Raw genomic sequence first — 26,873 nt, forward strand, 5'->3', positions numbered from 1 at the left:
CCCTGCTGCTGGTAGGGGTAGTCAGGAAAGTCGGAACACGGCTCGCCAGAAGAGGAGGGGCTGCAAGACAGCTTCGCTGCCTGTTTTCTTGCAGAAGTGGTCTGTGGCAATCAAAATATAGGAGAACCGAGGCATCAGCAAAGAGGCCGAAAGGAATGTGTTTTGTGCGATCCTTTTTCATTTCCTTCTGGCTTTGCCTGTTAAGGAAGCCGAGCGTGGCCCCCCTCGCGGCCCCGCTCCCCGGCCCTATCTCAGGGAGACAGGCTGAACACGCGCAACTGAATTTCACAGGAAGTTCAAACGCTCCAAAACTATAATTATGATCATCATGACCAAGCTAATAAAATTTGCACTGTTATTTTGCTAGGGTTAATTAACTTTTCTACAAATATAGGGAAAAGAAATGATGCTTGTGAATAGTAATTTTGTTTGGAGGAAGATACTGAAATACAGGTCTTCGTATCATGCTGACAGAAAACCAAGGGAGAACATCCTTAGAGAAATTTATCTGCAGGGTAGTGTCTGTTCCTTCATGGCTCGATCAGAAATGAAGTGAACGCTGGTCAGAAGGAGGTGAGAATGGACAAGGTTCGAGTGGGGCACAGATTTTAGCACCTGGCATGGCGATGGAAAGGGAGCCCCAGCATGGCAGAGCAATCTTCTCATTGCCATGAAAATTCAGCAAATATCCAGAAACGGGAAGAAGAGTAGGAGCCTTCATGCTATTATACACCTGTATGTGTTTACACGTGTGGCTTAGAAAGGCTGGTGCTTTGGGTGAGAAGTGCCAGGAAGGCGCTAGCAGCAGAATAATGAAACCACATTGTCCCAAGCTCCCTGGTGCTGAACATGTGTCTCAATTCTGATCAAAGCAGAAGACAGCTGAGAAGTGCTCCATAGTTGGTGGTTATTTGTACGAAGTGAATCTGGGCGACTCGGTAGGGCAGGTGATCTAGGTTTCCGTAAGCTCTGCTCTGTGGTTAGACATTAATGCTCCCATGGGCAACCAGAGATGGCACAGCAAAACGCGACCGCTGCTACGCCATCGTTGGGTGGCTGCAGCTGGGATGGAGGGGACAGCAGTTGAGGTGGGCACCTTCTTGCTGTGTCTTCTCCTTTGCCAGGTTTGCTTCACCTCTGAAACCACAGCTTGGATGTGGTGGCTGCAGCTTGGTGAACAGGCAAGCCGTCCCTCAGCCTGGGCAATTGCTGCTGTCGGTGATAGCTTGCTGTTGTGGTTCTTGAGGGGGGGAAAAAGGTAATTCAATCTGTCTTGGGTTTCTTTTCATGAGGATTACTGTGGTAGACACCGTTGGTGTGGCCTTCAGGCAGTCTGATAATCCCTCGGAGGAGTGACTGGAGACTGTGCTTGGTTCAGCTGATGTTCACACTGCTTTCGCTGTTTCTCCTTGGAGAGTCGCTTCTCGTTGAAGCAGTATGTTCATTTTTCTCAATCTTTTTAATAAACACTAAGAGTGCTTCTTGAGGCACAAGCTTTGCTTGGTGCGTTGCAGTGTGAGCCAGTGCCGAGGGCCGGTGGAGTTGCTGGCTTTCGCTGGTGACGGCGAGGCAGGGTCAGGGTTTGTGCTGCTAGTGCTCCTCTGGTGCTGCTGCCTCGTGAGCATCACGAAGTGAAGGACCTAGTGCTTGCTATTGGTGGATCTAAATCTATTTTAGTACTCAAGAAAAGATTTTTAGAGAGGTGGATTGTGCATATTTTAAAGGACAGTGTAATTTGAAATAAGTATTGGTTAGATATTAGTTTTCATGTGTCCAAAACTTCATGCTGAAAGCATTATTTTCATCCCCGTGTTTTTACTAGGTGCCCTTTCCGAAGGAGGGAGTGGGGTCCGGTACCCACAAGTCCCACATCGGTGCCGGGACGCTGCTACTCTGGTTTAGGTTCTTAATTAACAACCTACACCATCTTCAGTGCTTCCTGCAAAATCAGTTGTGCTGGGAAGGGAACCTGCCTTAGTGCTACTTAGGAGGGTTTGGATTTGGGTTGCTTCGTGTTGCTCTGCTGCCGAAGCGGAGCTTTTTGTTCTGTTGTGGTTGCTGATGGCCCGTGGCTTGTAGGGCTCTTGCTCTGCGTTGCTGGCCCCCGCTCGCAAAGCGCAGTGTGCCTTAAATGTCAGCGAGGAGGGACGAAAGCCATGCGATTTCCTGGCGTCTCCCGTCGAGGTCCCTGCTCGGGGGCCAAAAGCCAAGCTCTGCGGGGCGGACGGTGGCGGTGGCCATGGAAGAGCACCGAGGCGAGCTTATCTCCGTCGTTCTTCCTCGGGCTTTAGCATATCCCGCTTACGTTCTCCTCCTGCCGGGGCAGAGAAATGGCTGGTTTTGCCTTTGTCCTCTTATTTCATAGCTATTCTTTGAGCACCTGAGACCTTTGGATGACATGGTGCAGGGGGATCTGTGTTGGGTGTTCAGCTCTAGGACTGTGGGTACGTCAGCCCTTGAGGGCCTTGAAGTTAAGATTTGAAAAAAGATGCGTGTGGTTTTTGATTAAAGTTTACCAATAGGGCTCTACTAAGTAATTGTAGATTTATAAGCTATCCGGGAGTGTGCTCAAGCCCTTATAAATTACTCGGATCAGAACAAAGCAGAGGTGCCTGGAAAGCTTCCTTAATTATATCATTTCCATCTCAGGATCAGCATACTTAGCCTAAGAACAATATTAATCTCTTCTCACACTTTTCGAGTGCTGAGTTAAGGGAAAAGAAAGTCTCAGGCAATGTTGAGAGGGGCTTTGAAATAAAAGTCTCTTAGAGGCCCAGGGAAGGAAGAGCAGTGAGCAGAGGGCGATGCATCGTCATACTGCTTCACCAGAAGATGTGAAATGAAGAAGCAAATCTTCATGCTACCTGCATCCCTTAACCGGGTGTCAGGATTCTCTAATGAAGTTTGCAGCTAGTGCCTGTTCACTGGAAGTGGCCTAAAATTAGAGTAACTCATGTGCGAAAGATGTGTTTTATTTCAGTGTGATTCTATAGAGAAGTGGAGAAGCGATGGCCGCTGGTGAAGCCTTCTCCTGCGGCGGCTGCTCGGGACGGCTCCGGCAGCACCAGCGAGTGGCTCCCACCTTGTCGGCTCTGCTGAAAAAGTGGTCAAGTTAGGGACCCCGTCAATAAGCACCTGGCAGCTGGTTCAGCTTGGTCAGGGTATGACAAGGTCTCCACAGCTTTGTGCTGTGCCCTAAAAAATGGTGGTGACCCTGGAGAGCCCAAGGAATTGCTCTGCAACCTCCAGTTGGTGCTGCCGGGCAAGATGTGTGCAAAAGTGGCTTCTTAGTTGTGAGCAGTACTGGAGTGAAGATGCAGGATTATTATATAAGGACTGCAGAAATGAGCATGGATAGCAGCGAGGTTCATTTTGCCAGTGTACAGCAGCTCGGTAAGTGCAGGTCCAGAAAACCATGTTATTCACAAAAAGAACATATTGTACCTCCGCTGCTTATTTATGAAGAGGCAGCGAAGATTGCAGGTGCATTTTAATCTTTGGGTACTGGAGGAGATTTAGACGTGGATGCAATAATTTAAAGCAGTGCGGTTGCCAGGGTAATAAGAAAAATTGACACTGAAAAATATGAGAGCAAACCTTCAATAAGGCTAGATGTGGCATGTCATCAAGCTGAGTGTGCAGAAGCCGGGTGCAGGATCCTAGCTCAAGGTTACCGGCTCGTCTCTGTGAGAGGCCGTCCCATCGCTGTGCGAGGGCTGGAAACGTAAAGGAAGACTGCACCAAGGCATGAGGAGTTTGTTAGGAAAGGTGGCGGGTGGGATTTGTGAAATAAGATTGAACAGGAGAACATAAATTTGGGAGTCTAGTCTGGCTGGTGGTCTGCACAGTGGAATCCACTGGAAGGAAAGAAAAAAGGCCAAAGGCCGCCAAGCGTGACACCAGTTTTGACTTTTTGCTATGGAGTTTTAAAGGACTGTGCGACTGTGTAGTGTGGGAGTGGTGACACCGAGTCAGCGGTTATAACGTCTCCGTGCTGAGGCCTAAATGATTAGATTTACAAGAAATCTGGATTTGTTTTGTAACATGTGGCCCTGCCAAGTGGAAACTGCATCCGGGAAGTGCTTGTGGCAATACTTGCCTTTGCTGGGGTGGGAAGCAGCGGCTCCTCCCTGCCGTGGGTGAAGCACGAGGGAGGACGGAGAGCAGGGAACGGTGGTGGGTTGTCCTCTGCCGCTTCCCGCGCTCCGCAGCGCTTGCCCGTCCTTCCAACCTGCTGGTTGTTGGGCGCAGTATTTCTTGTTGTTGTTTTGTTGGTGGTGCTTTTTTTCATTCCAGCATCCTGAAGATTTTGATTCAGGAATTAAAATGTTACTTTTCTGCAAGCTTCAGTGATACCATTCGGTTAAGACGTGTTGGTCCTTGGCACAGTGTCCCTTAGCAGGGAAGTGTGTCCCCGAGTGTCGCAGCTCTGGTCTTCCCTTCATCCCCACCAGCGCACCGACCTCCTGCGTGACCAAAAAGCTGTGATTTGGAGAGTACTGAAGATACAGAGTAATCATGAGCTTACTGCTCTTCTTTTACTATTGACTTCATAATGTCGTAGAATTGGGTATTCTTGTGGTAAAATGATTTCTTCCGCATTATGTGTGAAATTCCCCAAATTATCTAGGATATAATGAAAACACAGATGGTATTGGCAGGATAACGCATTTTTCTACTGCATGGATGGAAAGGGGTGTTTTAGAGACATTGTTCTAGTGGTTTCATTTGTTCTTTTATCACCTTTCAATATCATAGGCTACAGAGCTAGAAGGAAGCATGTGAGGTTCTTTCCCTCCCCACCCCTGAAATACAAAAAAAAAAAGCCAAAAAAGAAAAAAGAAAAGAAAATTCCCCAAACCATCCAGAATAGATATTAAAATCAAAATCATCATGAAGGTAATCCTTTACAATGGCGTAAGTATTGCAATTTGATGTCTGCAATATCGTCTTAAGCCACTGTGATTTATACATACACTGTAAGGGTGAGAGAACCCCCCCACCCCACCCCAACTGGGCTTGTTTTAATGAGGAAAGTCCTCCAAAAATTCTTGTGGGAAGCAATATATGTGCTTACGCGATTGTTGAAAAGATAAGAACTTGAGATGCTGATGCTGGTGGGGGTAAGGTTGGGATGACTGGAGCTTCCCCACAGCAGTGTTTTCCCTTGTGGGAAGATGCAGTGAGGTCAGAGGAGCATCTCTTTGAAGTATGCATGGCAGATGTTCTCTTAATCAAATATATCAAGTATTACCATTTAAAATTTGCTTAAGAAGTGATTAGGCCCAGTTGTGTGATATTGCCTCATACTGGTTTGGTTTTGTTTTGTTAATGTTGCAATTAATCTTAGCAAAAATCACATCCGTCCCTGAGCTGCTTTCATGCCATGATGAGTTTGTCTAAATCTAATGCAACAACACCCCTGTCTAATCAGCTATGCTATCTCGATGTAGAATAACAGCAGGCTTATGGAGTTTTGTTATAGAGTAATAAAATTGTCTTGCAGAGTTTGGTATAATTAATCTAATTATTGTTATGAAGAATGTGGCTCTAATAAGGCAGATATAGTTCTTTGTTACATTTTTTGGCTTATAATAATTTGGTGAATATGTAATAACATGCACTTCACAGCACTTACTGCTTTGTTATAAGCACTTAGGCAATGGGTATCGGCTTTAATGAAAAATAATCCTTGACTTTGACAAAATGAACAAATGTGTCTCTTCCATGAGCTAGTAGAATAAATGTAGCCTCGATGTCGAATTGTTACTGGCACAGGAATAAAACCCAACTCTCTTTGCAGCAGGAATGTGCTCCTGGAATTTAATAATAAACCTGATAGAGGAACCCCAAGTTATGCAATTTGGGGACTTGTCCTTCCCGAAGTATTAGTGGGACCCCGTGGTGGTTGGACACTGTGTTACTGACCCATCACAAAGTCAAATCCCAGCCCGTTTTCATCCCTCCTAACCGCCTGACTTGCTCCTTGCTTCTTGTTATCATGGTTATGTCCTTCTTTGAGTTGATACTAACCTACCTTGCTCCTGGAGAAAAGCTTTTCCTAGCTTCCTTGCAGTCAGTAAGGACTCTGGGAAGATCCAGTCAACAGGCTGGAGAGATGGGCAGAGGGGAACCTCATGAAGTTTGATGAAGGCAAGTGCAGAGTCCTGCACCTAGAGAGGAATAACCCCATGCACCAGGACAGGCTGGGGGCTGACCTGCTGGAGAGCAGCTCTGCAGACAAGGACCTGGGAGCCATGGTGGACAAGTTAACCATGAGCCAGCAATGTGTCCCTGTGGCCAAGAAGGCCAATGGCATCCCAGGCTGCATTAGGCAGAGCATTGCCAGCAGGTCGAGGGAGCTGATCCTGCCCCTCTACTCAGCCCTGGTGAGGCCACACCTGGAGTGCTGGGTCCAGTGCTGGGCTCCCCAATACAAGAGAGACACGGAGCTACTGGAGCAGGTCCAGCGGAGGGCTGCTGAGATGTTGGAGGGACTGGAGCATCTCTGATATGAGGAAGGGCTGAGGGAGCTGGGGCTGTTGAGCCTGGAGAGGAGAAGGCTGAGGGGGGATCTTATCAGTGTGTACAAGTATCTGAAGGAAGGGTGTAAAGAGGATGGGGCCAGACTCTGCTCAGTGGTGCCCAGTGACAGGACGAGAGGCAACGGGTGCAAACTGAACCCCGGGAGGCTCTGTCTGCATATGAGCAAAATCTTCTTTCCTGTGAGGGTGCCTGAGCTCTGGAGCAGGTTGTCCAGAGAGGTTGTGGAGTCTCCATCCTTGGAGGTACTCAGAAGCTGTCTGGAGAGGGTCCTGGGCAGTGTGCTCTAGGTGACCCTGCTTGAGGAGGGGGGTTGGACTAGGTGACCTCCAGAGGTCCCTTCCAACCTCCACCATGCTGTGATTCTGTGGTGTTTGATGTACTTAATTCAGGGTTGACCTTTCTGGCAGAAAGCGAACTGTGACAACTGAGGCCGTTGCGAAGGGGAGGGCAACTGCGGTGCCCCGCTGCACGGCACGGGGACTGGAGAGCACTGTGTGCTGCCACTGTGGGGAGGCGAAACGGGCCGTGTGCCTTCCCCGGCAGTGCCCGAAAGGGCAGCTCGTAGAGCCTCGGCAAGAGATCGAGGATGGGATGCAACCCCTGAGATGGGCCGTGGTGGCACAGTGGCTCTGGTAGCCTGGCTCGCTTAAGGGTCCTGTCTCTGCAACTCTTCAAGCATAAGGAGTTTGCAAAATGACGTTAAAAGCAGCTGCTTACTCGAGGTGGAAGGATGATCAGCCTGTCTCCATAGCTGTCTGGAAGAGGGTACCAGAGCCGGGCGCAGTGTCGTAGGGCCTTAGAAGGGCTACGTGGCGAGGCAAGATCAGTCCTGTTCTCCTTGGTATCCTTCCTTTTCAACATCTAAGGCTTACCTGAGCTTTTTCAGCCCCCATGGCGTGCTAAGAGCACATGTCGAGGCTGTTGAAGACCTCTGGGTTGAAGTGTGTTCCTGAGGTCACGGACTGCGCTAGGGTGGTGGAGCAAGTGCCCTGCCAGGCCTTTGGTCCCACCATTAGACCCCCCCACTGTCTTTCCAAATACCGTTATGTGCATGCCAGTACAGCACCTTTTATTTTTGCTTGTGTTGTGATTTTATTTTGCTGTCTTAGAAGAATAACAACAACAACAAAAAAACTGTGCGGCTTTAAAGATTTAATAACTGTGGTGAAACAGGATAAATGCATTAATATTTTGATTCCATATATTAAATGCCTGTAAAAATGTCGCTATTATGAACAAAAGGCACTAAAAGCATTTTGGAAAGACTTCCTGTGAAGGCCGGGATCACAGTATGAAAAATAACACAGTATATTTGATGTAAATAGATTGGTGGATGGAAGGCATTTCAATAATTCAATTTGATTGTATAACATATAATCTGCAGGAAACCAATAACTTGCCACTTAAAGAACTACTCGTTCCTCCAAAAAATCTTCAATAAACATTCTATTTAGAAGCAATTCTCATTTTATGTTCCACATTTGCTATTTTTTCTTCTTGCTGTTTATTTTTTATACTTAACGTATCTGGATGAAGCCTGATGTTGTTTTCCACATTTATTTGTCTGTGCTGCTTACCCCGTACCTGAAGTTATAATTCTCGGCCCATGAAAATTTGATTGCTTTAGCGGCAGTGGGTTCTGATAGCCTAATGGTTTCTTCTCCTAGCAAGGAAAAAGACTGCCACAGGTAGGGAACACCTTTGAGAAACAAAAGAAGGTATTTGATGTCGTTAATTAGCAGGGACAGCGAAGAGAGCGGCAGGGCACGCCGGACCACGCGTGGTAGCTCTTCAGCAGATGTCACGTGCGGGCAGGATTTCCTTGAGGTTACGGTGCTCCAGTGAGTCTTTGGGAAGGGATGGAGATGGCGCGTGGGCTTGCATCCCCCCGGAGCGAGCAGCTGCATCTTGCCTGAAAGGTTTGTAGGTTTGAACTTAGAGGGAGTGATGTTTTGTACCATTCACTGCAACCGTAGGGATGGTTCAGATGTGGATTGCAGTTGGTGGGACATGTGTGGGCACTGATGAGACTGAGAAACCGGTGATCAGCCTCTCTGAGCCCGATGAGAGCCCCTTGGCCTTCCCGCAGCCACCTTCGCGCCCTTGCCCCTGATGTAGATCCTGTGGTTCAGCTGAGCCTTTCCTTTGCCGCTTTCCTCCTCCAGCAGCATCTTCCCACCTTCTTTTCCCCCTGTCCTGTCCTGCCAGCTTTAGCCACGTGTAGTTGCCCCTGTTGCCTGGCCACCACGTAGATGTGGTCTCCTCGTCGCTGCTTTGCACCCTTCTTGTGAGACGCGTGCTGTAGCGTAGGTCGGTGAGCGTGCTGAGCGTGGTATGGGTATGTTCAACACCTTCCCATACGCAGTGAGGTGTGGGGCTCGTTCTGCCTTGGTTGACGTGGTTGTCTACTGGCTTGCAAACAGCAGGGCCAAAGTTGGGCTCAGGATGTGCAAACATCTGTTTTACCACAAGCTCTATGTGTCTTTTTGTAGGAGAAGTTGTTGAGCAAGTAGTGCTGCAATGTTTGCAAAATATTTGCATGCAACCACTAGCGAATAGAAAAGAACACCTTTATCGCATGGGAAGAACCGTAGGTGCAGCATGGGTTATGGCTTGTTGCCGTTCGGACGCTGTCCTGCGGGAGGTAAGCGGGTGCTTAGTCCAGGGCAGCCCAGGGCAGTTGGGTGGCTTGCAGCATACTTTGGAGTAATTTCAGCTTTCTGTGGGTCCCAGTGAGTTATAATATTTTTAGTCTCATGAAAAACAATGCGAAGCAAATGTGTCCAAAAAATTCCAAATTTCAGGTTACAGACACTTAATTTTCTTCTGTTGTGTCCCAAATTATGGGCTACATATTACTGTTACAGGAATTATTTGCATAACATGTTGCCTTTGTTTCTTTGAAGCACGGTTAAGGCGGAATTTAGGCTCCGGGACGAGAGCGGCGTTGGCGCAGAGCTGCTGCCGTGCCGGGGAGCGTGGAGCCCTCCTGGCTGTAAGCCCCAAAGCTCCCGTTTCTTCCCGGCTGTGTGCTGCCCCGCCGGAGGCTCCCGTCTGGGCTCAGCGGAGCTCTAGCAGCCCGAGTCGGTTCAGGTATAACTGGGAAATTCCAGCTGGTTCGTGGAGAGCTGCAGGATTCATCCCGTACGTTCTGGCGTCTCTGGGATCCATCCGTTACTTCTGAGCAGAAGTGTTATCTGGTACCTAAAAAGCGTGAGCTAAAGATTCGGGAAATTTAGTTTTTCATTTCAAGCCCTCTTACTGTCCTCTTATCCGACCTTGGATAATTCATTTAGCATTTCTGTGATTCTTTTTCCCCTGTGTGTAGTGTGGATAGTAATAACTATCTCAGAGGAGCGCAGTGAGATTTAATTTATTAGTTTTTTTTGTAAAGTGCTTTGTGATTCTTAAATGGAAAAACGCCATAAAAGTGCAAAGTATTATTATAATAAATTAATGCGCAAGCTCCTTTCCAATTGATAGCCAGACTGTGAGCCATTTACCTGCGTTGAGAAGCGTCCGGTGGCTGTGCGGGGCGCTCCCCCGGGCAGGACGAGCTGCGGAGGTGGGATACGCGGGCAGAAGCTTGCAGGAGGTGATGGTGCTGAGCTGGGCTTAGGAGTGCTCAGGCTTTAAAGCCACTGCTGTTGGGAAGGCTGGGAATTGAAACAGAAAATATTGGGGTTGCGCCTGCTTTCTTGGATTGCAGACATCAACAAGAATAACGTTGTGCTCCAATTTCACAGCACTTCCGTGGCATGTGTTTTGGAATCGCTTTATAAATAATCAGTGTGTCCAAACTAAAGCAACAACTGTCTGATAGAAATGGAGCTCGGAAAAGCGTAGGTATGGATTTGTGCGTAATTGCTGCAAAATTGCTGAAATATCGAACTGCAACTGGGAGCGCGGACGTTTGATCGCATCCCTCAGCGGATTCAGTAGCGGGGCTGTCGCGGCCACGAGCTCGGGTACCCCAGGGGTGGGTGAGTGTTGGCTGCCGCCCAAGCTCGCCTCCAGGCCCTCGGTTTTGAGTCGGGCGTAAAGCACTGAAGGGTCTCCTGCAGGATGCAAGTCATGGAATAGTCCTGGGGAGTTAAGGGCAGGGGAGCGAGCGTATCCTGAGCGGCGGCATCTCTTGCTGGGCACAACGACTGCACGTACCTTGGGATAAGAGGGGTGCTTAAACTTGACCCGAACGTTTTGCAACCTGGCGGAGAGGGCACGTAGCAGTGGAGGGTCACCAGGGAAAAATCACATAGAAATGCCTGGCTGCTGTCATGTTTTGCAAGTGCTGCGAGCGCTGAAGGGGTTTTGAACGCTAATTCCTCATGTTTTTCGTTCACTCGTGGTTTGCTCCGGGTTTCTCGCCCACGCTATAATGACTTTTACTTACCAAATGGGATGGAAGAGGAGTCATCAGGTCAGTACGGGGCTGTTTCTCATGATGGTTAGACGTGTTGGGGCCTCTGCTCCCCGCCTGCCCCACGAGGTCCAGCGGCCACCTGAGCCCTCCTGCGCTTTGCCGAGGCCGACGCGGAGATGCAGCGCGCTGCCTCTCCCTGCCGAGGCTGAACGTGAAACCAAAGAAGGTGGTTTGGTTTTTTACATCATTAAAATTGAGCTTTCCCGCAGTACAAAAGCGTGAGCGGGCTTCTCGTTCGCGCCGTGTCCGTCAGGCGTCCAAGCCTGCCAGCGGCTTCTGAGCAGCGTCGGCTGGCACGTCCTCCCCTGCCTGCTGCCTTGCCCCTGGGCAAGTATTTAATCAGTCAGGGTTACTTTTCTCTCCACCTTCATTTCCTGAGCCTATGCAAACACAATTAGAATCAGATATATAGTCATAGTTTATATAAAATTCCCTGGTTTAAAAAAAAAAAGCAAAGAGGAAATCAGGATTGTTCTCCATGTATTCTCCTCTTTTGCTTGATGGACTAACCAAAGTGAAATATTTCCAGCGTTTTTCCTGTTGAATCGGAAATAATCGTGTATAGTCGGACTAGGACAGGCACTTTTATCTACTGGCTTATGGTGCCTGCTTAGGATGGGGAGATGTGAAGCTAGGTTGAAATGCAGGGGCCTTGATGCTACCACTGAATGAGGAGGGGCAATGCTCAAGTGAGCTAGGATGGAAGGAAAGCTTAGGACATTTCCAGGAGCATTTTAATTTTTGTTTTTTTAAGAGAATATTCTGCAATGGGTTGTGTATTTGAAAATACAAAAAGCGCAGAGGGGCGACAACTGTTAATTTAAGCAAGTTTGGTGTTGTGCCCTGCGTAGAACAAGCAGAACGCTGTCTGCAAGCGTGTGTGCCGCCAAAAGGGACTTTCTCAAGTCCCCAGGAAAGCTTTGTTCAGCTCGGAGTCACGCTCGTGTTCAAGACGAGTTTCAGGAGGTGTTGAATTGGGTTGTACAACAATTGGAAATTGATTATCAAAGTCCTGCTTTGGCTGCAAGATCTACCATGTAATCTTAGCCAGATTATTTTAGCATCAGCTGTGATTCTGAGTTTAAAAAAAGTGTCTATATATGCATATACGCATATGTCTATATATATATATATATATATATATATATATATATAAACTTTTATTCATACATATGTATTTCTTACAGAAAAGAAATAACTATGTAGGCTATAGTGAGAGGACATAACTTGGCCAGAAACGGTAAGAATTTGAGAAGTTACCTTTGGTAACCTCTTGTAACCTGTCGGTTTCTGATAATCTCACTTTTGTGGTGGACTGGAGCAAGGCAGTGGATGTTATAGGCAGGTCTTTCAAAACCAGTTATTAAGTTTCACGTGTAGCTGAAGGTCTAAAATGAAGGTGTTTGTCCAAGTGAGGTTCAGAGTTGTGATACTAAGTCATAGGAAAATTGCATTTGATGTAGAAAGCAGATTTAGCATGTTGTAAGTAGTAGTAATTCTCCATGTAAAGATCATGAAGGTAAGTAATTTACTTGAGGATTTGTTTGTATAAATACAATATATGTAGGTAATTGCATATACTCAATAAAATGGATGGAAAGAGGAGTAATAAAACATTTGATTATATCAAATTTGGAGTAATAAGACAAAATTAGGATCATACTATATATCCAGAAGATTTTTGTGGCTTATTTTCTCCATTCCAGTTTGGATCCTGCTTTGTCATCAATTTCAATTCTGTGTCTAATGAGAAATAATGCAACCACATTTAGAAGGTTTTAGGCTTCATGGTTATTGAGAAAATTACATGAAAACATACAGCGTAATATAGACAAATGTGAAATAAGTCTGGAGGCAATGAAGCAAGCTACAGAATACATGTGACTATAATGGGAAAATCCTTGAGGCCATCATTTCAGCTTTTTGATAGAGTAAAATGGCAAAGTTGTTGCTGAGATTCGTCAGCAGAGGGGAATATCAGTCAGTCACAGGCCGAGGAGGAGCAGAGGAGCTGGCTTGGTGGCACAGCACCGCGCTTGTCACCTGCTGGGAATTGTTCAGGAGATCTTCTAGAAGTTAAGGATTATGTATGCAAAATAGCATACTTTGGATGGAGAACAGATGGGATTGCTGCCATCACACAGGGGGTTTTCGTGGTTACCTGGTACCAATGAAATGTTTCCCAGGCTTTACTAAATGCTCTGGAGAAGTACAGCCTGCAGTTTGGATGCAGGTTTGTATCCCGTCGTAGTTGAACCCAGTCTGTCCTTTCCCCCTGCTGAACGTCGGAATTCCCGGAGAAATAGCAAATCCCCTCGGACAGAGGTGCCAGCTTCGGGTGTAGTGAGAAACAGGCTCCTCACCTTCATTCTCACTTCTAAAGTTCAATGAAAAAGCTGCTTCAGACTCTTTCTCCAAGGTTTTTGGCCTTCAGTGTATTTTCTGTTTTCTGTACCTTCTTTCAAAAGGGTTCTGCTTCTTAAGAGAAAGCAAGAAAATGAAGACTTAAAAAATGCTAAGGAAAAATAAAAGGCAGAGCTAAGAGAGGGTCTTGCTGTGATGTTGGGGTGGGATTTATCACGGTATTTTGGAGAGTGACCGGACTTCAGCGAGGTCGTTCATACGTGGCAGTACAGTTACGCGCCCGTTCTGGATGAATGAAGTCTAGGAGTAAGTTTTTCTACCTCAGTGGATGAAACCCTTCAGGAAGAATCAAAATACATTTCATAAATTGTTCCTTGCTTCCACCAAAAAGCAGTGAGTTTCGATTGCTGCAACTTATTCCTTAAAACTCAAGGTGCTTTTTATTAATATTAGCCTTTTCAGCTTTTCTTTCTCTCTTATCTACTCTATTAATGCTGTTGCTCTACTGAGACCTTTTGGGAGCGAATCTTTAACCTCTTCACTGTGGAGTATTTTGTTGGTATGTTGAGCCTGTTTTGCCCTTCAGTAGTGGAGTGTTTTAAGTGGTGGTGGGAGGAGTGACAGCTGTCAGAGCAATCAGTATTGCAGCTCAGCAGCTGAGTACTCAAAGTAGATGAAAATTTTTGCCTTGTGCATAAATTATGGCGTGGGCAATCACACGCGGGGTGGAAAGAACAGCCGAGTGCCTCCTCCTGGTCTCAGCTGAAAGGTAACCTCTTCCCGTGAAAATAATTAACAGTTTCTTCCAAACGATGCTTGTTGGATGAGATGTGTTGCTTAGCGGCGAGCCCATTTGCGTCTCAGTCAGGTTGTGTGCCAACCCTCCAGGAAATAAGTCGTGCTCCGTGCGCGAAGGTGAATTTTGCTCGTAGTCCACGAATTAGTGGCCTCTCTGCTTGAACGGAGGAGATGAAATATATGTCATTAAATGGGGGTCAAGAGCATTACTTAAAGTAGTAACCACTAATCCTAGTAATGCAATCAGAGCCTGCAGGTTTGGGATCTTGCTAGTGAGACCTTAGGGTTACGGATTATAGCTTTTATTTCTTCTGTAAACTGCTGAGAATACAGGAGCTGTAAAAGCAGTATTGCAATGTGCGCAAATGCTTGCAAATGTTGTATCTGAAGGCATAAAATATATACGTAGACCATTTTAATTTCTCGTGGTGACGTTGAGGATGCTAAAGGTAATGCTGCCCTGTGTGAAGGGTGCTGTGGGGAGTGTAATCATCACAGGTGATGCTGAGGGCTTCTGCTTTAATTTCTAATTAAAAAGAGACAGTGCTCCCAATGTGGTGTTCGGGGTTGCTGCTAGCATCCTGTTGAAGCGTCGATTTAGGGATTGGGGGAAGAGCTGTCGATGGAGAGGGGAATTGAGGAGCAAGACCCTGGTGCAGCCGAGGCCGTGCCGGGCCTCCAGCACTGAGCCAGCCCGGCGGGGAGGGTGCTGCTCGGGGGCTCCCAACCCTACTGCCAACCATCGCTTGCGTTGCCGTGGATGCCTCTGCTTCCACTTTACTCATCCGATGCAGGCTGATTTCACGTGTTGAAACAGAGCTTCATCTGCCTGGTGAATACAAGGACTTCGTGCAGCCGCTCGGTGGGCTGAGAGCTTTCAGAGTCACAGCAAAAGCCAAGTTGCAAATGGGACAAGCTATAATTAATATTATTTCCTGATGCAATTGTATGCTGAAAATTACGGAGATTATATTAGGAGAAAATAAAAGCCAAAGGTAGCCAAGGACAGCGAGATAAAATTGACAAAATGTTTTACAGATGCCAGACTTTGTTACAGCGACATGAAAGCTATAAAACACGACACACTATCGCATATATTGGTATCTCTGCCCTACAGTTTGTTGAGGTAGGTCACGTAGGAAAACCCTGATAACTTGGATAACTGGCAGGAAAATACTGGGTAATAGCGATAACACGATGAGCAGCTGTATTTGAAGGAGTCACTTTTGGTTTCACATAAATAATGTCTAAGATGTAAATAAGATTGTGAACCATGGGAAATGTATACATAGATGTGTATATGCATATGCACATATTTTAAGGGAGTAGTTTCATATATAAAAATTCATACATATATATAGTTATAAATAGAATTTGGCAAGAAATAACCTATTGACATTGTAGTAAAACTGAGGGGGTTTACTACCACAATCTTCTAATTTTATGTTTGTTTTAATGCTTTGTGTACACAGTAGAGATGTATTCAACTAGCTTTCATTTGGGGAAAGGAAGTGTGGTTGCAACATGCATCAGAGCATGGGCACTTCACCCCGAGTGTCCATCGTTAACTTGCTATCGTGGCATGGGCTGTAACTGTGTGAACCACACCAGGTGAAGGACTGGGAGGAAATTACACTTCCTAGGATCAGCACTTTGGTCCCTCCTCTGCCTTGTTCCCTCCCTTGAGCCTGCCCCTTCCCAGGTTGTTACAACCGCAGAGATTAATTAGGAACTGCTATTAAAGCTATTCTGCTTTCCAAAAAGTCACAGTTCCAGAGTGGGAAGGAAAAGTTGTGCTGCAAGCTGGAGGACACCTAGACCTGAGGAGCTAAGCAGCACTAAAGCATCATTTTGGATGTACCAGATCTGAGCAAGTAGCTGCATCTGGCGAGGGCAGCAGAGGCGATGCAGTGCTATGCGTTCAGTTCGTGCCCCGCGCGGAGATGCCTGGCAGGACTGAAGAGCCGTGAGTTGTGCCCGCGTTTGGGAGTTGGGTTATGGACAGTCGCTCTGGCGCCTTCACACAGTGGAGGGACCAAAACCCACATTTTGCTGTGCTGCATGTTTATATCTGATAGGCGTTTCGGTGATCTGCTGGATATGCAGATACCCCATCTGGTCAGAAGAGAAGCTGGGTGATGTATTTATAGCAGAGCATGTTGATAAAGGAGCTTCAATGAGAGTTACACAGTAGATCAGGAAATTGTGAAAGCACTAAAAATAGATGCTTTCCAATGCCTAATTTCAGATTAGCTCGTCTTAATTTATTGTATTCAAGAACTTTAAAAGAACTGGTTGAAGAAGTGTCTTAACTGAAAATGTTCTTTTTTGGTAATTCTTGAACTAGCAGGAGGTCATGGAAGATTGGAGATGAGCTAGCTGCTTGTCTGCCGAGGTGTGAGGAGGCAGGTGGCATGCCTCAGCGCCTACGGGGTTGTCACCCTGGCAGCCACATCCGATAAAATACTTGTCAAATACTTTGACCAGTGACCTGAAAGAAAACAGTCCTCGCCGACAAAGTTCACGGATACGCAGACACAGAGGCTCTATTTCCTGGGAGGCTGGGAAGTAACGAAGAAAACGTGTCATTTCTTGATCTCGAGTCAGCTGGGTGGTTAGGGCAGCCCAGCACCCGCAGATGACCATCGTGTGGGTATGGAGCTCCGGACTGGAGAGGCCGGCTGTGCAGACCGAGACGTGGTGGGGAAGCCGGGACTGGGACAGGCTTGAGGATCAGGGCTGCCGACCAGCTCAGCATCGCGCCCAGCACAGTGTAGAAGCCAAAACCGTTAATGGTACGATGGGATTTATAAAAATGGGACTCTTGAATAACCGTGGGGGGTTTTCTAACACCTCTGTGCCTGGTATTGGTGAAGACACTACCGAAGGAGTGCATCCACAGTTCGAGAAGAGAAATAAAGAAATGATACAGGCATGACACTGATTAAAGAATTGGGAAAGATACTTATGAAAGAGCCCCTTCTATTTAATTTGTCAAAGAGAAGGTTCAAGTGGTTCGATCGCAGTCTGTAAGGACAGAAATACAATAATAAAGAGCTTTACAACCTACCTGACAAAGATACAAGGACCATCAGTGTTGAAGATGGACAGGTTTAGATCAGAAGCCAGACAGCGTTCTTTTTCTTAAATGGGAATAATTAATCAGCAGAACAACGTACCAATGGCTGTCACGTATTTTGCATCACTAGGAAAACATGAATTCATTTCCTAAAATATATATTGTCGTTCCAGAAGTGGTGAATTCAGGGAAGTTGTATTCTGATGGGTATGTTGGGTCAGACTAGATCATCATGACGCACCTGTCTGATCCACATGCTCTGTTTTCTTCATTGGTAAAATGACAGTGAGGGGTTGATCTCCTCAAGCTGGGTATTGTAGACCTGTCGGTATCCAGAGGTGAAGTGCATCACAGCGATTAGAGGTGTCATTACTTTTGGAGGCGAAGGCAAGGCAGTTGGGAGAGCCCATGAGCGGCTGGTGCTGGAAGCTTGCCCTGCGCTGCCCGTCCACCAAAGCGGTGCCCTGAAGTAGGTTGTGCAGGTGCAGAATACACAATAATATGTTTAAGTTGTATCAGATTTTAAAAACTAATGTTTCTATAGTGGGGAGGAATCTGCCTCCCCCTTGGTCCTGCTCGGCCTTTGCTCCCTTTTCCTATCGAGTTGGTAGGTAGGGTGGTTAACCAGATCAGAGCAATTTGAAAGCGCACCTCATCAGGTTTTCGTTTGATGACTATAAGGACTTCTACAGCGACTTCTTCATCTCGTGCTGCTGCAGGGTTCTCGCGGCGGTGTCCTCGGCCAGGCGGCGAAGGCTCCTCCGCGGGTCCCAGCCCTCGTTTCCCACGGTGTGCGTTCTTGCAAAGTGACAAACCTTTGCCGTTCCTTAATATTGGACTTTTATCGGGCAAACAGAGGAAGAAGGAAAACAGGAGGGAGGCTACCAGATTTTTTTTTCTATATATAGCTATGATCTCTCTCTCCCTCTGTCTCCCTGCATACAGATACACGCATGCACTTCGAAGCGCGGAGCAGGCTCTCAAGGTGAAAGCGTGGTTTCCTGGCTCTTTTGGGAGCCGGGGTGGCTGAAGCGGGGCGTCCGCAGCGCCAGCCGAGTGGACCCCGCTTTCCTGCAGCAAGTCCAGGAGACCCGAGCGGTCGGCATCGCTCGCGTCCCGCGCCGGTGCAGGGAGACCAAGTTGCGCCGAAATCTCACGGGGCTGCCTATTAATTACCCTGGCTTTTAATTACCCATCGCTTATACGTCGCCTGACCTTGAGCAAGTCATTTGCTCGCTGCGTGTGTATCTATCTGTAAAACGCCTGTGAATTATTTAACGCCTACAAATTGCTTCGGGGTCCCCAAACGAGACGCGCTGCAGCGGTGCTGGCCCTGCACGGCGGGCTGGTGTCCGCAGCACCCAGCACCGGCCGGCACCGCTCCGCGCGACCGCGGGTGCTTTCCCGCAGCCGAGACGTAGCCGTGTGGGATTGTCCCTCTTCCGCAGGCGTTTGTAGGATGTTCTTGTGTTTTTATTTTTGTGCCATTTGTTTTTAGCAGATGAAGGTTGGCGCTTATAAATATTTTTGTTGAATTAAATGAGCGCCTTGTATCTTGATGCTTAGATGGAGGGCGAGAGAGCAAAAGAAGAGGAAAGCATTCAAAACCCCCTGAACTCCTAGGCAGATGACAAAATTACACTTTCAAAGACCTCGAGAAGCCTGTGTGGCCTCACAGTCTGTTCCAGCTTTGTGTTGCCGTTAGTTTAATGTCCATTTGGGCTATCCTCAGGCATGTGGGCAAAACATGTATGGAAAAAAGAAAGTCCTGGAGATAATTCAGCTCTTCCTGCAGTTTTCTTAGGAGGCAGTTTTTTCTTTCGTGTTATTTACTCAAAATTTAGCTAATTGCTGGTATCATGCTAGCCTTCAGCAAGGCTGCTCGGCGGGCCCGTTGCACGGGGTTGACAGAAATCGCGTTAATGCATCTCCAGGCCGTTTGACCCAGTAGACGGTTATGAAATGCTCGTTTGTTCGCGGTGCAGAGGGGACGTGGTCGATAACCGTTGTCTGCGCTATAAGTCATAAAGGCAGCAATAAAATAAAATCTTTAGGTAGTTATAAGTTGACAGATATCTGTGACCTTAGTTTTTGCTTCCTAGCCTGTCTGTTAGTGGTACGTTGCATAAAAGGAACATTTATTAGCATCCTGCTTCCGCGGTCTCCCTTTGTTTTTGTTTCACCCAGTGATCACACGTGGAACAACGTTTTACTGGGGAAACATCCTCCCTCCGTGCCTCACTTCTCTACCAATGGACCAAAAACCCGTATGCTGCAACAGGCCTCCAGAACATTATGGGTGACCTAGCATTTCAGTACTATGCTCTGTTGGAAACGAATATGCTTTGGATTTATACGTGAGCTGTGAAGTTTTCAGTGGAAGTCAGGTTACTGCTGCAATAGTGCATCCTGCGCTCTCGCCGGTATATGGTGGGCTGCAAGGGGATTATGCTTTATTTAAGACTACTTATAGAAATTACACAGAGACTATTCTGCAGAAGCTTGTAGGTTGATACGTGCACGTGTCATTTACTGTCACGGCAGCTTGGAAAGTTGCACTGTTAAGCTGCCTCTGCTGCTTTTCGATGGCACGGGCCGTTGTGCTGAGGATGAGGAGGCAGCGCTGCTGCGCCCGTGGTGCAAGCTGCCCCAGAAACCCAGGAGGGATCTTTGTTGCAACACACAGGTTTTGCCCTTGGTATGTTTTTTTAAACTAATTCTTCAGAAAAAAACAGATGGCATAAAGTTGCAAAATCTATCAGGAGCTAGCGTTTTGGGGCAGGCAGTTTTGCTCGATTCTTAGCAGGAGTTGCTGAGAAAGACCCCTTTTCTTAGCAGCCTGTCTCTGCTTGGGGCTGAGGTGCAGTCGTACCGCAGCCCTCGCCTTTGCTATTGCTCTGCCTCTGTTTGGAAGTTTTATCTGTTATTTCTCCCTTTTGAGTTTTCATAGGATAGCTACTTTTTAAACCGATATAGACAGTGCCATAGACAGTGTCGGCTTTCCCTCTGCACCGAGGTGAGTACCTACCTCCTATTAATCGGAAAGAAAGCAACTATTTAGTTAGGCAAGACCAAGTGTTTTAGCGTAGCACAAGTCATCATAGTGTTTCAGAGGTGCTTCCACCTTCAGAAGCAGTAGCAACGTTGGGCTCCGCTTTTCACCCTAGCAGCCGTCCCTACCATAGGTGCAATAGGGTCATGTGTGCGATGCAAATTTTCTGGATGCAATGATGACGAATCTTCTTAATTATTTATGAACTGAAATTGTGTTTTTTCCTAAGTGTCATCAGTGCACTCGTTAATGGAGGTATGTTTGGTAACGTAGCCAATAAAAATAAAATCTCTTTGTTAAATTATTTTTTCATTTGCATAGTACGAGAGTAGAAAAGATGAACAGCTTTTCAAGTGGCTTAAGCTGTTGGTTCTTGAAGTATGAAATAAAAAGTGGCCTTGGGGAAACAAGGGATGAAGTTTTCTTCTGCTTTCTTTTCCTTTTCCCACCAGCCTGGCAGAGGGGACTGCTCGGCCCCGGTGTGCGGCGTTCCTGAGCTGCTGCAGCTGAATCCAGGGGCAGCTGGGGAGGGCTGAGGGCTGCTCTGAGTTAGGCTGAGCACCAAGGATAGATTTTGGTTAGAATAGATAGATTTTGAATAGATAGATTTTGGCAGAATTGGTGATTCAGACTGATTAAAATACGTATCTAATACTCATCTCACTTTGTACCAGATGTGTCCCTGGTGTAGCAGAGGGCTGCAGTGGGGGTGTTTTGACTACAGAAGCCCTGCTGCAGCTGCAGGAATCATCTCCATGTCTTCTTCATCTCTTTTTCATGCACGTCTGCAGCGCCGGGTCGCTTGAGTTTTTGGTAGCTCAGTTTTTCCTCTTGGGAACCGTGAACTGCTGCTGGTGTTTTTTTTTTTTTTTCTTTTTTCAGTCATGGTGTAAGCTGACTGTCGTGTTGAGAACTAAAGCAGCGTGAAAATAACCTAAATCATTAAAAAAAGACAAGTAATACCTTTATTTAGGTGAAGAATGGAGTTTTACATAGAACAACAGCATCATTTCTCCCCTGCTTCTTCAAGGCTAGCCTGAAGGGAGATGTATCAAGAGCGTGTTGTCTGTCTGACGGTCAGGAGCGGAGTTTAGAGCAAGTCAAGGGTACAGCACAGTGATGAGAGATAGGGAGACAGCAATTTTAATCTACTGTTTTTGAAGAAGCATTGGTGGGACCTTATTTCTTTTTGCCTCATACACTTTCCAGAGTCACTGGTACCTGCCTTGTAATGTTCTAGGAAGGACTGACTTGCCTATGGCAATGATAACGCGGTCCTCTGAATTGCTATGTATAGCAGGGAAGAGTAATAAGGACAAATATATTTGTATCTTTTTTTTAAAAAAGGAATTCATTCATCATTTGTAGATCTAGAGGGCCTCAACTGGCCCCTTGGGATGAGCAGGACCTGGTATGTTTGCTTTATGTAACTTTATTTCACATGCTGTCACCCTGGCAGCCACATCCGATAAAATACGTGTCAAATATTTTGACCAGTGACCTGAAAGAAAACAGTCATTTGGTTCATACAAGTTAGCGATAGACAGCACGAGGGATGGGGTTTTTAAGGGTTTGACCCTACGAGGTGCCACAGCCACCCTGGAGCTCCACGCCGCTGGAAGGCTACCGTTGGCTGGTAGGAGTCTAGTTAAACGCAAAATCTGATGGAAACTTTGTTATGTGTCTCCATTAACCTTTCAGGTTTTTCCTCTTTTTTTTGTTTTTTGTTGGGTTTTTTTTGATACAGCATCCAGCGTGAAATGTCTTTGGTCTCTGACTGGGGCATTAGATAGGAGAAAATAATCTGTTTTGAAGAGCATTTTCATTTTGATATGGAACACAAACGTAACCTTCTGTGTTGTTCTTTTAAATGATTTTTGTGTGAAGACGGAGGCTTTTGCCTCGAGCGTGGAGCAGTACTGGGCCGTGCGCGGGGAGAGCTCCTCGTCCGCCCCCTTTCCACTGCGTCACAGCGACCGTCTGGAAAAACCACTTCTCTGAAACGTTGTAGGGCTTTGTGGGAAGAGTCTACGGTTTGTTCAAACTGTTTGGGTTTTTTTCATTGCTATAGTGTAATTAGGAAGAAAAGCATGCATGAAAACAGCCTGTATTTTTGTTTTCTTTACAACCCTTCTTGCCAACCTCCTTCACATATGCATATCTCTGAAACATTCGGCACTGAGAAACCACACACAGCGCAAATATGGCAGCGCTTGACATTTATTGATATATAAAATATTTATAGAATGTGTATTTATAGTGCTTGACATTTTATATAGATACACGTGTACACATTTCCAGCCTGCACGCATTACCTCTGCCTGCTTCAGGGTGTTGCGTTGCCCGTTTGTAGCGGCTCCCCGTGCCGAATCCTGTACAACAGCTGTACAACCGCTGGAGGGATGAATACCTCTCCTGGAAGATCTTTATGGCTGGTCAAACTGGTCTTCTCCTTCCCTTGCTTTCAGCCAAGAAGGTTGTCCCCAGCGTAGCCCTGGCGTCCCAACAGCTTCCTTGCCAGCGCCGCCTTGCACATCTCGACGGCAATGGATTCAATGCACGTAGCTAAAATTGTTCCAGTCTAGAAAAACTCCAGCAGTAAAAAAGGAGAGTTGGGGGAGAGGAGCAAGAGGAGCCGTGTTGCCCATGGGGAGCGAACGGCGCTGGGCCGGTCGGGGTTGGAGTCCCCGGGCATGGGTGTCGTGAAGCATAGCTGGTGGGAGTCTGCTGCTTATGAGTCTATGAACTAATTGAGGGCTGCTGGTGACATCGTGATTAGTATGCTAACGAAGATTGAGTAGTTCGTGATTTTGCTGGAATTCTGAAATATTCTATGGTCTACAAGCTACATAGATCCTGTTTTTACGTGAGTTTATTGAATATATTGTACTAAGGCTTTAGTGTCTAAAAAAAAAAAAGTTAAAAATTAACATATGAATGCACTACCTTCTGCTTATTTTTTTTTCTTCAGCTGCTCTTACTCAGTCAGGCAGCTTGGTTCTCTTTCCTTGAACCAGACTTAATGCTGGGTATTCATAGCTCTACCTGCTGAATTGTCTCTCTTTGTGCATCTCTAATGTCGCTGCTGGTGCTTCTCTTTAAAGAGGTCTCCAGCAGAATCCTAGTTACCAGCGTTTGCTTACGAGTGGTATTTTATTTGAAAAATCACCTGCAGAATTTTGTATTGTTTTTGAAGTGGTTTAGGGGCAGTTGAAGCTCGTGGGCTGGTGCCCGGCTGCCTGGGCGCCCGCGTAGCATTGGAGCCAAAGCGCCCGGCCTGCCGCGTTTCTCGCCTGGATGCCCGTGTCCGTGTCTGTCTCTGCGGTAGGGAACTGGGTACCTAAATGAGTCAGAGCACCTCATCGCTTTTGGTTTGCGTGCATTTGATCTGGACTTGATCTGGGGCTTTTAGGTGTCCCAAGTTATTAAACACGGAAAAGAAGAAACCCAACTGAAAGAGAAAAGGGAAGGTTGGGAATGGGCACAGTGCTGGAGGGGCCCAGGGCAGAAGCGCATTCGAGTAGGGATAACTCTGCTCAGAGCAGAAAGGTAACTCGGGAATTAGAAGCCTTCCTGCTTTTGTTGCTGGCAAAATAATGCTGCAGCCGAGCCCCAAAATGTTGGGTTTCCACTTGCCAGGTACCTATCACCTCTTCTTGGAAGTTCTCCAGCAGCGATGATAGACGAAGACCGGTGTGGACACCAACTCCAACAGCGGAGGAGGGAAGTTGTTTCTGAAAAAATTACTGAACGCTACAATGTTCAGAGAACATTAGTATTGTGAAGGCAATTACCGAAAGCAAGCAAATGTTGACAGGATTTGCAGTGTTGTGCCGATCCCCGTGTTTGCATGCGTGAGGTACAGCTTCTAAGTAAACCAGTGGCATCTCCTTAAGAGAGCTCCTGCCTCGTGCTGCACGCCAGCTTGGAGAGTGCTCAGCGGACTAATCAGGATGCCAAATTAAGGAGACAACTGGCCCCAAGGCCCGGCCTTCCTTTATTGCAAAGTTGGAAACCGTATTGTCAATAAGGCAAGTGGTTGCAGGCAGAAAAGATAGTTTTGTGGTTAAGATAGCTAAATGCAGCCCTGAAGAGCGAGATTTTGTCCCTGTGTTTGCTGCAGTATTGCTGTGGATGCTGGTTGGGAAGGTGGTTAGCAACGTCCTCGTTTGCTGCATGCCCAGTGCAACCCTATGGTCTCATGTGCAAAAATGCAGAGCGCTTCCACAGCAACGGGAAACATCGTTACATTAAACGCTATATGGTGGAGACTGGTCTAACTCATACCCAGCTGGACAAGAAGACTAAGGCAGTACTAAGCTTGTGGACCGTGCAGGTGTTATAGGGATATGAGCCAGAGGAAGCCCCGCTGGGGAGTTAATCGTTCTTTTTGCAGAGAAAAGTCTGAATAATATAAGGATAGAAGGCACAAAGCCACGTACGAAACAGCAAGCATGAAATCCACTCTCGAGCAGTGCTCTTCCAGTGCGCACGGTCCGTGGTGGGTGTTGAACAAGGCCGTGGAAGAAGTGGAATTTGATCATGTAATTGGAGACTGAGCCGTAATCCATGCAGACCTGAGGTCCGAATTAGAGATGCAAGGGCAGCCTTGATTCTAATGTTCCTTAGCTTCTGAGCAATTGATTTGTATAATCTTCACCTTCTTTTAATTTAGAGGGGGTTTTTAATATTATGGCTTTATAAATATTATAATGAGATATCAGGAGTGATGGCTCAAGAAATACAATTGGATTTTTCTGTCTGAAATGATAAGTCATAGATGGTACTTAGAAATTAATCTAGTCTGGCTTCCTGGCAACTATGAATATTCAGAATAGGAAACATTGTTTCCCTCTGAAAGCTGGTGGGATGTATATGGATTGTTGGGTTTTGCATGTGTTTTTTACTGTGATGGGGGGGCTCATTAGAAATGTGATGTTATTAGCAGTTTTTCTCAAATTGCTAACTTCCATCACACCAGTATTATGGTAATGATGAAATTAAATTAAATTAGCATATCGTATAGCCTACTGCAAAACTGTGAATATATTATAGTAATACAAGGCAACAGATAATTGCTAGCTTAATAAGAATTCATCCTCAGCAGAGATAATTCAACCTTTTTCTTCGTGCAATCACCAGGGACAGATTTCCTGGTTATTGATTATCTCTTCATCCTCTATCAATCCCGTCTAAACAACTTCTTGATTATATGAAAATGTCTCTACTCTAAATACTTTAAATTCCCCATCGTTTGTCAGTGCACTTGTCGCGTACCTGGACCTACCTTTTTGTATGTTGACTTACGGTTCCTCCTTCTGCTCGCAGTTGGCATCTGATCCTTTGAAATGAATGAGATTTGATTTCCTAAAGCGCTTTGTGAGGACATTATATACCTTTTGTTCCACATAAATCTTACATGTTTTCTAAATTGAAGGTTTAATTCTTTATTTTGGCAAAAAATGGAAACAAATCTTAACAGCAACTGTTTAAGTGTATTCTCCAGAATAAATATTTTCCCTAGTATTTACTTTTCAGTGAGCTCGGGGTTGAAGAGAGTAATTTGAATTACAGATATGTTTTCTATTTACATCTAATATTTTTCAGACTTGTTGAAATTAGTTACTTTCTAAGCCTTTATTTACCTCCAATCATTGCCTGTTTTCTTTTTTTCTCTATCTTTTGCAGTTCCACCATGGTTTTTAATTCGCCCTTCAAATCTCTATGCCTACGAGAGCATGGATATTGAGTTTGAATGTGCCGTATCCGGTAAGCCTGCCCCTACGGTGGAATGGATCAAGAACGGCGAAGTGGTCATTCCTAGTGACTATTTTCAAATAGTGGTAAGTATACAGCCTTTTCTCATTATAAACTTATCTTTTTCTGGGTTTTGAAATGTATTTTTATATTGGATCCACTCATAGCCTTCATAAACTTGCTAATTTTCTCAAAGAAAGCAAATCGGGTATCTTCTGCCTCCTAATGCAAATAAGGACCATTTCTTCGGGATTACATCAAGTCCGCTGACATTGTCTCCTAGATTTAGTGAGGTATGAATGGCTTTTTTCATGGAGAGAGAACAATTTCAGGACATACTCTAAGTTATTATTAATAATATTGATGACCACATATTAATGACTCCCTTCTTCACCACTGTTTTTTGTGAACAAAAATAATAAATCTTCTCTCCAAAGAAACTGTACTGTGGGATAGCAGATTAAGAGTGGCAAACAGGGCAAATGTGCAGAGGGAGGAAGAGTATAATGCCTTGACTTATGGATAAAGACAAATCTTCTTCGTCTCTCCTTCTAAATATAAATGTTTGAAGCATCAAGGTAGTGGAGCAAGGATTAGAGAACATGTTCCTGGTGCTCCACAGAGCTGTGTGAGCAGGAGGAGGATGGCCTACTTGATAAAGAAAGGATGAAGTAGCATCAAGGAGAAACAGGGCATGCAACAGAACCTCCAGCGTATTTGGGATATGCAGTAGGGCATGTTTTTGGCTTCTGTTAGTGAAAGGAGTGATGGCCTTAAATGGGAGCTGAGAAGTGCTATTCCCAGTTCACCTAATTGGGCAGCTCTTTCATTTTCTCAGCATCTTCCTTTCCTGT

At 46.1% G+C, this 26,873-nt stretch overlaps 1 protein-coding gene across 4 annotated transcripts in view; it reads left to right on the forward strand.

The window, feature by feature from the left end:
- Positions 1-26,873, forward strand: part of LOC135324656 (netrin receptor DCC) — a 547,074-nt gene that overhangs the window by 293,724 nt on the left and 226,477 nt on the right. For all 4 annotated transcript variants that reach the window (XM_064501341.1, XM_064501342.1, XM_064501343.1 and 1 more), the window contains exon 6: positions 25,951-26,105. In XM_064501341.1, coding sequence (XP_064357411.1) covers positions 25,951-26,105 — 155 coding nt within the window. The remainder of the gene's footprint in view (positions 1-25,950; positions 26,106-26,873) is intronic.

This window comes from Dromaius novaehollandiae, chromosome Z (assembly GCF_036370855.1).
Source record: "Dromaius novaehollandiae isolate bDroNov1 chromosome Z, bDroNov1.hap1, whole genome shotgun sequence".
NCBI lineage: Eukaryota > Metazoa > Chordata > Aves > Casuariiformes > Dromaiidae > Dromaius > Dromaius novaehollandiae.